Source organism: Chiloscyllium plagiosum, unplaced genomic scaffold (genome assembly GCF_037043375.1).
Source record: "Chiloscyllium plagiosum isolate Xiang-an unplaced genomic scaffold, Cpla_swu_hap1 HiC_scaffold_3, whole genome shotgun sequence".
Classification (NCBI taxonomy): Eukaryota; Metazoa; Chordata; class Chondrichthyes; order Orectolobiformes; family Hemiscylliidae; genus Chiloscyllium; species Chiloscyllium plagiosum.
The window spans coordinates 86,883,531-86,895,685 of NW_028270141.1; the positions used below are offsets into that span (position 1 = coordinate 86,883,531).

Sequence of the window (12,155 nt, forward strand, 5' to 3'; positions counted from 1 at the left end):
TAATCCTTTCCAAAACTTTTCCTACAACAGGTGTAAGGTTCACTGGTCTATAATTACCTGGGTCATCTCTACTGCCCTTCTTGAACAAGGGCCCAACATTTGCAATCCTCCAGTCCTCTGGTACTAAACCTGTACACAATGATGATTCAAAGATCAAAGTCAAAGGGTCCAACACCTCTTCCTGAGCTTCCCAGAAAATCCTCAAATAAATCCCATTCGGCCCAGGGGACCTGTCTACTTTCACAACTTCTAGAATTGATAACACCACCTCCTTTCTAGTCTAATATCTCGTATCTCATTCTTCTCCTCTACAATATTCTCCTTTTCCTGAGTGAAAACTGATGAGAAATATTCATTTCGTACCTCTCCGATCTCCACAGTGTCCACACACAACTTCCCACTTATGTCTTTGACTGGCCCTATTCCTACCCTAGACATCCTTTTATTCCTCACATACCTATAGAAAGCTTTAGTGTTCTCCTTTATTCTACCTATTAAAGACTACTCATGTCCATCTCTTTAAATCCCTCCTAGCTAATCTGCAAACCATGGTTCCCTTACCTTATCACTTCCTCCCTGCTTGACAGGGATATACCTATCAAGGACGTGCAATATCCGTTCCTTAAACCAGCTCCACATTTCGATTGTTCCCATCCTCTGCATTTTGCTACCCCATTCTATGCCTTAAGTCTTGTCTAATCACATTATAATTGCCCTTCCCCCATCGATAACTCTTGCCCTGTGGCATGTACCCACCCCCTTTCCATCACTAAGTAAATGTAACCGAATTATGGTCACTTTCTCCAAATTGCTCACCTACCACTAAATCAAACACCTGGCCTGGTTCATTACCAAGCATCAGATCCTGTGTGGCCTCCCCTTTTGTCAGCCCTTCGATAAACTGCATCAGGAAACCCTCCTGCACACATTGGACAAAAACTGATCCATCCGACGATCTAGAGTTATTGCATTTCCAGTCAATGTTGGGGAAATTAAAGTCCCCCATAATGACCACCCTGTTCCTTTCACTCCTACCCAGAATTGTTTTGCCAATCCTCTCCTCCACATCCCTGGATCTCTGCACAGTTTTATAAAAAAACTCCCAGCAGTGTGACATCTCTTCTCCTGTTTCTAACCTCAGCCCATACTACCTCAATAGACAAGTCCTCGTCAAAGGTTCTTTCAGCAACTGCTATATTGTCCTTGACTAACAAGACCGCACCTCCCCCTCTTTTAATGCTTTCCCTGTTCTTAATGAAAGATCTAAACCCTGGAACTTGTAGCTGACCCTGCTCTATCCATGTTTCTGAAATGATCACAACATCGAAGTCCCAAGTACCTATCCATGCTGCAAGCTCACCTACCTTATTTCGGATACTTCTGGTGCTGAAGTAGATACACTTCAAACCAGCTTGCTGTCTGCCAGCACAGTCCTGTGGTGGTGAAATCCTGCCCATGCCCTCCCTACTCACATCCGCCTGTGCGGTGGAATTACACCATAGCTTCCCAATCCCTGCTGAGCTAGTTTAAACTATCCGAATAGTACCAGCAAATTTCCCACCCAGAATATTAGTACCCTTCTGATTCAAGTGAAGACCATCATGTTTGAAGAGGTCCCACCTTCCCCAGAATGATCCCCAATTATCCATGTACCTGAAACCCTCCCTCCTGTTGGAACCCCTAACAAACAAGGGTAGGGCTTATACAATTAGTGGTAGGGCCTTGGGTAGTGTTGTAGAATAGAGGGACATAAGGGTGCTGGTACATAATCCGCTGAAGTTTGCATCACATTTGGACAGGGTGGTTAAAAAGGAGTTTGGCACACTTGCCTTCATTTGCACTCCTTCGGATATAGGAGTTGGAAAGTCATATTGAGGTTGTACAGGACATTGGTGAGGCCTCTTCTGGTGTACTGTGTTCGGTTCTGGTCACCCAGTTATAGGAAGGTTATTATTAAGCTAGAGAGGGTTCAGAAGAAATTTACCAGGATGTTGCTGAGTATGGAATGTTTGAGTTATAAAGAAAGGTTGGATTGGTTTGGACATTTTCATTGGAGCGTAGGACATTGAGAGGCAACCTTATGGAAGTTTATAAAATAATGAGGGGTATAGATCGAGTTAATAGTAGTTGTATTTTCCCCAGGATGGGAAATTTCAAGGCCAGGGGGCCCATTTTTAAGGTGCAAGGAGAAAGATGTAAAAAAGGCATGAGGGGCAAATGTTTTACACAGTGGGTGGTTCACATGTGGAATGAACGTCCTAAAGAAGTGATGGATGTGATACAATTATAACATTTAAAAGACATTTAGGTAGACACATGAATAGGAAAGGTTTGGAGGGATATGGTCCAGGAGCAGGCAGGTAGGATTATGTTCTGCATGGACTGGTTGCACTGAGGGTTAGCTTCTGTCTGTATAACTCTATGACTATGACTCTTCACAACCCCAAAGATGCCTGTGCTTATATCATGCCAGGGGCCAGCATCAATCCTGTGGCTTGGACTCTGTGCAGTACCGGCATGTACCACCCCCACCCCCCCATCAATCCCAACAAGTCAAGCTGTGAAATTTCCGCCTTCAAAAGAAAGATCCTTAATCACGTGGTAAGCCCAACACTGGCCAGTTCAGTGATGATAGTCACTGGGTTCCCACCAGCTCTCCAACTGGTGAGGTCTCCACATTGCTGCAACACAATCCAGCCAATTGAATTTATTAATGCAATGTGCACAGCTTTCAGACTGATCATTATTTCACAGCTGGAGCCAATATTGCTTCTTACTCCTCTGCTTCCGTCTGTCTTTCATAACATTTCTTATGTTCACATGTGGCTAAAATGAAAAACATTACACACTGAAAGAAGAATGTGGTTAACTCCGCTTGAATGTTAGAATATGAATTTATTCTCACTTGGGCTTCAAATTCTTTCTTAAATTAGAGACAGAAAGCATTGGTGAAACTCAGCAAATCTGGAGTAATAGAGTTAACAGTATACGCCCAGTATGACTCTTCAGGTTAACTGGACTTCAGTCATACTAGACTTAAAACATTAACTCTGTTTCTCACTCCACAGATGTTGCCACACTTGCTGAGTTTCTTGAAAACTTGCTGTTTTGATTTCACATTTCCAGCATCCACATCAACAGTTTTCTAAGTGCTTCTATTTTTGTACAGTATATCCAGTGGGAGGTGGGGACCAAATATTTACTTGGTGCCACTGTATCTAAACTGGATGCTTGGCAGAAACTCTGCTAACATGTGTGAACAGAATTTCTGTGGCACTTGCAAATAGTTTACAAAGGCATAAGGAAATAGCAGCAAGAAAGTTCCTAATATGTTTAAATAAAATGTCTGAGCTGAATTATACGTGAAATGTAAATAATAAAAATGATTTCTGCTGGCCAATCAATGACCAACCACTAATGGACGATCACATTTGGCTCATTTATATGTGATATCTTCATAAAGATAAAAGGTGCAGGTTTATGCAAAGATCTAGCCTCTTTATTATAGAAGCAACGTAAGCACCTGACAGTACAGAAAAGCTGGGAATTGATGGTTTTATCTCATCCAGTTTTATTCGGTGTATTTTGAAATTTATGAAAGTTATTCAAAGTGAATATATTTTGAATGAATTGATCCCTCCCAACAAAGTGAAGGCAGAATTTTGAACCAATATTAGCAGCACTCAGATAGACTCTGATACAATGTTTTATATTCCAAATTATTGAGTTAAGAGATAACCTAGAGAGAGGCATCTTGGGGGACGAAATGTTTTGAGTAAGTATTGGCAATGAGAATCCTTGATAAATGAATATTCCACGTCTATGATTTCTTGATAGATGTTGGCCAGGACAAAGCCGTTGGCTGCCATTATAAACATGAGAGGTTTTATATTGAACTTGCATAAAATGGGAAGAATGGATGAAAACTGTCCATTCCAACTGTCTTTTGTATAAATCAACCTTCTGAAAGTGTTGTCCTCGGCTTCCTCCAAAAAGCAGGTCAAAATAGCAACAAAACAATTGAAAGATAATGCGTGATATATCCATGTATAATACAGATGGACTAAAACAAAATTTAATTTGTTTTTAATGTAATTACTTAGAATGCTTTACCTATAGTTTCCGACTATCACTCCATCTGGATTTAGCATAGGAATGATTTTAAAGATGCATTTCTTCCGCAGTTCCTATAGAGAAAAAGAGTTGTTAAAATTAGTGAAACATAATTTAAAATATACTTTATGAACATGAGGCAGTTGTTATTACTTGTAAAGAATAGTCCAAAAATTATTTTTCCAGAAACATCTTTTGCTTTTTGTTGCTGATACTGTGAAATAAAATGGCAACTGGCTGTCAGGGCCAAAAGAGAATGACAATCCTGATTAGGATCCAATGAGGCCTCAATTCAGTAGTGATCAATAAAGTGGCTAATTCCTATGAAAGATGACAGCTTACCAAAAAGCTGCCAGTCTAAATCAGAGGGGCAGCAATGCAGTAACTTCAACAGCACCATGACTAGCAGTAACTATTGTTGAGCCTGTCATTGTGAGGAAAGGGCACCTCAATGGTCAAGGCTCTGATGAAGAATGGAAGGGAGACTCCAGGGCCTGGCAGGTGGAAGGTTGTTGTGAGGAACAGTTAACACCATTGTTGTGATGGAGGTGAGGTGGAGGGAAGGCAATCCATCAGAATTGGTGGGCCTCAAAAGCAGGGACATAATAGATGATGGCACTTTATCCTGGACAGTCTCCCATGACTCAGAGGTCATGGGAAAAATGGCAAATGAGCCGTAGGAAGCCCTTAATTGTGTACCTCAGGGGCCAAATTGGGCTCCAGGCAGGTAGCAGATCTTCCCACTTTTATCAGCACTGTTAAACTGACATGGCTGTGGAAAAATATCAGGGAATCTCCTCTGTGCCATTCCCAAGCCATTTTGCCAATGTTGCCCCCTCCCAGCTCATCGCTGAAGGATTGGTAAAATTTACCCTCATCATTCATTCCCTCCTCAAGTCTCGGTTAAAACTTCCTTGATGCCCCTGTTACCAAATAATCTGAGTATGTACATTCAAAGGCACTGAGGATGTTTCAGCCACTCTCTGGAAGCAGCATGCAGTTTGCAGTCAGCCAGATCTGGTTACCTCAAGGAAATATCCCAAGCTCATTTAGTTTCCCACCCAGTTGGTTTCTGCCAGCTTTAGGCAATATCAATAATTTCCTTAACGTTTGGAAAGAAAGAAGGTGTGAATGGTCATTAGTAGCAGCAAGATAATGCCACAGCATGGCAACTCTTTACGAGCTGTCTACTACAGATCTTATTCTTACATACTTTATAATCGTTCTGCTCTTCTATACCTCAATTCTAAGTCCATCAGAATTATGAACAATGCTCTCTAAATCTACATTCAGGTATGAAGGTTCTCTGACAAATGAGGTCCAATTTCCAAAGCCCAACCAGCACGGGAACAAGACCTGACTCCTCAGTGGCCTGACATGGAGGAGACCAGACCAGACTGTCTGCAAGACCCCCCCCTCCCCACCCCGGGAGTTTATGAAAGGGACTAGTGCCCAGGGCCCCAATAGATGCATCAACTTATCTTGCTGATGCTGGAACCAAAAGCCCAGAGGGATCAGAGGCCATCCTGCTTCGCACAGACCTAACCTCTCTAATCTCATGGAAACCCAGAACCAAGGCCTGACCAGTGTGGGACAAAACCTGACTCTATAGCGACCCGCTATTGAGGAGGCCTGACCAGACCGACCACAAGACACCCCTGGAACATTCAAAGACATGCCCGGTGCCCAGGACCTCATCAGGAGCACATACTTACCTCTCAGAGCAGCAGACTTCTCTCACCAATGCCCAGAATCGACTAGGAGCAGCAACCTATCCGGGAAATGTGGGACACATGCTGGTCTTCAGGTCTCCCTCCCTCCCCAGCAGACTCATGGCAAACATCCAAGCTATTGAAAACAAGATGGATGACCTCAAAGCTAGACTCACCTACCAAAGGATTTGAGAGACTGTTGTGTGCTCTGTTTTATAGAGACATGGTTCACTCCTGATATACCTGAATGTGCTTTACAACCTGAGAGTTTCTCAGTCCACTGAGTGGACTGCTTGGTATCCATGGGCATGGCCAGGGGTGCCTGCTAATCAACACCACGTGGAGCTTGGATGTGGTCAATCTGGCGAGCTACTGCTCCCCAGACCTAAAATATCTTACAGTGAAGTGCTGTCCCTACCACCTGCTGCATGAGTTCACCTCTCTTATCCTGACAGCAATCTACATGCCATCTCATGCAGAAGTGAAGAGTATACTTGACAAAGTATACAATGCTACAAACAGCCTTGAGACAGAATACTCAGAGGACTCTTTGCACGTGTTCACTTATACCTACTTGCATGCTTACAGCATCTGTACTTGCCTGTTGGTGCAAAGATTTTCAACACTGCCACATTGACATGATCTTTAGCATAGACACACAGGCTGCAGGTCATGCTTTTATGGTAGAGATCTGTTGTTGTTTTTGTGGAGGGCTGATGTCATTGAGAAACATCTTGATGGGGACAATTCTCAGTTCAGTGAAAGGACTGAGAATGTAGGTGTTGGGATGGTGTGGATTGCTGTCTCTCAGGGGCTCCCATTTATGTCAGACAAAGGCACACAGTCCAGGAGCTTGGTCACCATCACTTGTCCACTTAGGATGCTCACTGTTAGGAGATTTGTCCTGGTGCAATCCAGTGAGTTGCTAATGGTCAGTCCTGTTGGCCTATCGCAATCCGTCAGGGAACAGTGTACCATCAAGTGGCAGTAGGCAAAAAAGAACATCTGAGGACTGGTCAGTCATGTCTAGAATCTGCTCAAAGGAGTCGGTCAGAGTTCTGACAGTTGATCGTTCAGGACGACCTGAACATTTATCAATGGAAATCCTTTCCTGCTGATGAATTCTGCAGTTTTATCATGCAACCCTTTCAATGTCACATGAGTAGAGTCAAAGGTTTCCTAGACCTGGTTGACCTCAGCTATATTGCTGAATCTTACAGCTCAGATTACAGCACTGATCACATCCTGGGTACTAAGTGAACCCATGTGGCTATGAGACATCAGTCACTCTCCTGGTTTGATTGTGGGTGCATGACTGAGCGATCTCCTAAAAAAGATTCAGATAGTAAAAGGACCTATAAGTAGTTTGATGCAATGAAAAGGAGCACAAAAATCCCAAATTGATTTTTGTTATAATGTAATATCAACTTGGGTGAACTAGATTCAAAAGTATTATGTAGTTATCTTGTTTATCTCTACCTTTGCTGTAGGCTCCTCAGAAAGCAAAAAGTCCAGAATGCCTTTCATCATCCAGCTGGCTTGAGTCTCCCCAGGATGTACTCTTGCTGTCAGCACAACACCAAGCTTTGATTTAGAATCTTCCATATCTGTCATAAGAGAAACAAGGCCCCTATTTGCCAAGAAGTCACAATAGACAATTATCATTTGGACATCTCAGGATGGCAGCTGGTGACAAGTGGTGTTCCACAAGGCTCAGTGTTGGGACCACAACTTCTCACTTCATACATTAACGATCTAGTTGAAGGAACTGAGAACCTTCTGGCTAAGTTTGCAGACGATACAAAGATAGGTAGAGGGACAGGTAGCATTGAGGAGATGGAGAGGCTGCGGAAGGAATTAGACAGGTTAGGAGAGTGGGCAAAAAAGTGCCAGATTGAGTACAACATGGGCAAGTGTGAGGTCATGCATTTTGGTAATAAGAATAGAGACACGGACTATTTTCTAAGTGGGGAGAAAATTCAGAAATTTGAAGTGCAAAGAAACTTGGGAGTTCTAGTCTAGGATTCTCTCAGGGTAAACTTGCAGGTTGAGTCAGTAGTTAGAAAGGCAAATGCAATGATGGCATTTATTTTGGACTTGAATATAAAAGAAGGGATATACTTCTGAGGCTCTAGTCAGACCATATTTGGAATATTGTGCAGAGTTGGGCCCATATCTCAGGGAGGATGTACTAGCCCTGAAGCTTGCTTAGAGGAAGTTCACGAGAATGGTCCCAGGAATGAAAAGCTTAACATAATGAGGAACGTTCAAGGACTCTGGTTCTATACTCAATGGGATGAGATGAAATCTAATTGAAACTTACAGAATACTGAATGGCCTGGACTGAGTGGATGTTGGGAAGATTGTTCCATTGGTAGACTGATCTACCCAAACAACCACTTCCCATGATACCAAGACGTTCAACAAGGTTCCCCATGGGAGATTGGTTAGCAAGGTTAGATCTCATGGAATACAAGGAGAACTAAACATTTGGATACAGAACTGGCTCAAAGGTAGAAGACAGAGGGTGGTGGGTGGGGGGTTGCTTTTCAGACTGGGGGCTGGTGACCAGTGGAGTTCCACAAGGATCAGTTCTGGGTCCACTACTTTTCGTCATTTGTATAAACAACTTGGATGTGAACATAGGAGGTATAGTTAGTAAGTTTGCAGATGACACCAAAATTAGAGGTGGAGTGGACAGCGAAGAAGGTTACCTCAGATTACAACAAGATCTTGATCAGTTGGGCCAATAGACTGAGGAGTGGCAGATGGGGTTTAATTTAGATAAATGCGTGGTGCTGCATTGTGGAAAAGCAAATGTTAGCAGGACTTATACAGTAAATGGTAAGGTCCTAGGGAGTGTTGCTGAACATAGAGATCTTGGAATGCAGGTTCATTGTTTCTTAAAAGTAGTCACAGGTAGATGGGATAGCAAAGAAGGCATTTGGTATGCTTTCCTCTATTGGTCAGAGTATTGAGTATGGGAGTTGGGCGGTCATGTTGTGGTTGTACAGGATGTTGGTTAGGCCACTTTTGGAATAATGTGTGCAATTCTGGTCTCCTTCCTATCGGAAGGATGTTGTGAAATTTGAAAGGGTTCAGAAAAGATTTACAAGGATATTGCCAGGATTGGAGGATTTGAGATATAGGTAGACTCTCAGTAGGCTGGTGCTGTTTTCCCTGCAGCGTCGGAGGCTGAGGTATGACCATATAGAGGTTTATAAAATCATGAGGGACATGAATAGGATAAATAGACAAGGTATTTTCCCTGGGGTGGGAGAGTCCAGAACTAGAGGGCATAGGTTTAGGGTGAGAGGGTAAAGATATAAAAGGGGCCTAAGGGGCAACCGTTTCATGCAGAGGGTGGTATGTATGGAATGAACTGCCAGAGGAAGTGGTGGAGGCTAATACAATTGGTGGAGACTAAACAGTTAAAAGGCATCTGGATGGGTATATGAATAGGAAGGGTTTAGAGAGATATGGGCCAAGTGCTGGCAAATGGGACTAGATTGGGTTAGGATATCTGGTCGGCATGGATGAGTTGGACCGAAGGGTCTTTTACTGTGCTGTGCACCTCTATGATTTTATGACTGTAAGGGTCCTTTGACAGAACTTATGACCAATGACAGCAACATGAAAACTCCACCATCTATGCTTTGCTGCATGTCACACACCAACTTGATTGGAAATATAACTATGTTCCTTCAACATCATAGGGTCAAACTCCTGGAATTGTCTTCCAAACACCACATTGAGAGTACTTTTATTACTGTCATGAATGAGGGTCACAATTCTGCAAACAAACCAAACTTTTCATTCCAACATTTGTTTTAAGCGAGGGCTGCTATAGCCAAAAGATGATTGCAGATGTAAATCCAGTGGTTGTTTGAGACAAATTTGGAATGTCGCATCTGAAGGTGCCTAAGAAGCTTCAAAAGGAGATATGCACTGTAAACTACTGTATAATTGCCTGTAAGGATCTCAGACTGTGAACATTTTTGGGGAAAATACATCAATCTGGACAAGAAGCATTTTGCATTTTCCTCTTTTGCAAGTGCACAGTGACAATGTTTAAAAGTGCATTTCAAACCTAGTCTGACATACTAACGTATGAATAAATGTGCTGTGAAGGTCACAGTTTGAGAACAGCCATTAAATACCCCTGTACTGAAGGTGAAGAAAGGGCCGAGAGTAAGCAGTTTAGTTCTGAATCTATCAAAAGGAACCAGGACAAAAGAATTTTAATCAATCTGAAAGTATGTCAAGAATCTCAAAATCCACTGTTCAACTATCAATGTCAACAGGACTGGCACCATCTTATGTAACAGCTGCAGTATTTGACTACCTATTCTTTAAAAATGACTCAGAGGCTGATCCATAAATCTTTTTAACCTTCCACTTTTTATTCTTAATCTATGAGCAAATATGTTGTATTATTGATTCTTCTTGTGGTTGGTAGCTAATAAACTCATTATTTGATTAACTCATGCTATCCTGGTTAAATTGGCTTCTTTCAAAACATATCTTCATTTGGGTCTGGCAGAGAGATATCCACGTGGGAAGGGAACCTTTTTTAAATTAACCACGTTGCAACCAACCAGGCAGAATACACAAATAAAGACAGGGAGGTAGTACATCCCTCCTTAGAAAGGAGCCTAACAATTTTAAACATCCCGCCTAGGATAAGAACAAATTGGGGAACTTTGCCTGGGAATTGGTCATAACAATTACACAGACTGTGTAATTGGTTCATGGTGGTGGCTTACCACCATGTTCTCGGTAGGAATACACCGTGGCTTTGCCAATGATGCCCACTTCTCAACAATAAATAAAGAAAGATAATCTCTCAAAAGTTATCAAACTTGTCATTCTATATTCCAAACTTATTCGGTGATCATGCATCCAATTCATTTTTGTGTTAAGAGAATAGAGATAGAACATAATTAAGCTTGCTTTCACTATGTCAATTGTGTTCATATCTCCATCAGTTCTCTGCCTGAAGGTTAGTTTGATGCACAGAGCCACAATCTCTGTCACAGATATAGTAAGGAGTTTAGTTCTGAATCTGCCACACATTCAAGGGGATTGTAAGCTATGCTCTTGGACTGGCATCAATCTGATCCAAGCATTGCCTAGGAATTTATGTTGGTGGGGCTGCACTTTTAAATGCATCTTCTAGTCTGGAGCTATGGATAATGATGATAGAAACTCCAATTTTCTTTCCCGCTCATAGCTGATCAGGAATCTTTTGCAAATTTACCGTCTGCCATTAGCACAGGTTGGAAAGATTATCAGACTGATCAGTTACGAACACACCTTTCTGGGCCATTAACTCCTGGAGTGGGTCTTGAACCCAGAACTTCTGGCTCAAAGGTTACCCACTATGTCATATGTCCTATACATAAAATGCTCACGAAGGCCTCAAGTCACTGCAGGGGGCATATGTATTGCAATGGTCATTTGAAATCACCTGTCAGGACATTGTATAACTGAGTACGAGTCAGGTATAAACAGTACACAGTGTAAACAGGTTGATTGGGAATTAGCTACAAGATATAATGAAAACTTAGTGCAACTCACCTGTATAGTCAGTGATTGTCAGCAAAAAGCAGCTATTTCCTGCTCTTGTTTCACACAGTACCTCCTTTTTAAAATGTGCTGAATGTTTAGAATCATTTACTATTTCATCCAAGTGAGCCTTTAGGTCAGTATATCTGTAGGGGTAGCAATGCGCTAGGTAGTATGTATCATTCCTATTATTAAATTCCTGAAACAAAATGGAAGAACTAGTGTGAAAGCCTGATCTGAAGCAAATAAAATTCAAGCTTTCCAAAAGGAGGTTAATTACAATCATAGCCAACAAGTTTCAAAACATCAAATTAGTGTGATGTGCATTGCAGAATTATTCAGCTAGCAGTGTTAGATTCAATCAGAAGCTACAAAGAGGAAGGGTTGTATTTTGATAAATTGTTGCTGATAAGATGACTTATTTATAGGCAGTATTTATAGTGGTGCTAATTGGTCCTAATTTTGACTCAGTATGGTGGCTAGGTGGATAGTTGACATAAGACCATAAGACAAAGGAGCAAAAGGAGGTCATTCAGCCCATCAGGTCTGCCCTCCATTCATTGAGATTGTGGTTGATCTGATGATCCTGAACTCTAATTTCCTGCTTTTTCCCCATAACCCTTGATTCCCCCAATGATTAAAAATCTATCTCAGCTTTAAATGGACTTAATGACCCAACCTCAACAGCCCTTTGCAATAAACAAATTCCACATATTCACAACTGTCTGAGAGAAAAAAAAAAATCCTGCTCATCTCTGTGGA

At 41.9% G+C, this 12,155-nt stretch overlaps 1 protein-coding gene across 1 annotated transcript in view; it reads right to left on the reverse strand.

Moving 5' to 3' along the window:
* Positions 1-12,155, reverse strand: part of LOC122546367 (uncharacterized) — a 218,016-nt gene that overhangs the window by 37,611 nt on the left and 168,250 nt on the right. The window contains exons 11-13 of the mRNA XM_043685104.2: positions 11,406-11,592; positions 7,305-7,432; positions 4,114-4,187 (exon numbers count right to left, since the gene is read on the reverse strand). Coding sequence (XP_043541039.2) covers positions 4,114-4,187; positions 7,305-7,432; positions 11,406-11,592 — 389 coding nt within the window. The remainder of the gene's footprint in view (positions 1-4,113; positions 4,188-7,304; positions 7,433-11,405; positions 11,593-12,155) is intronic.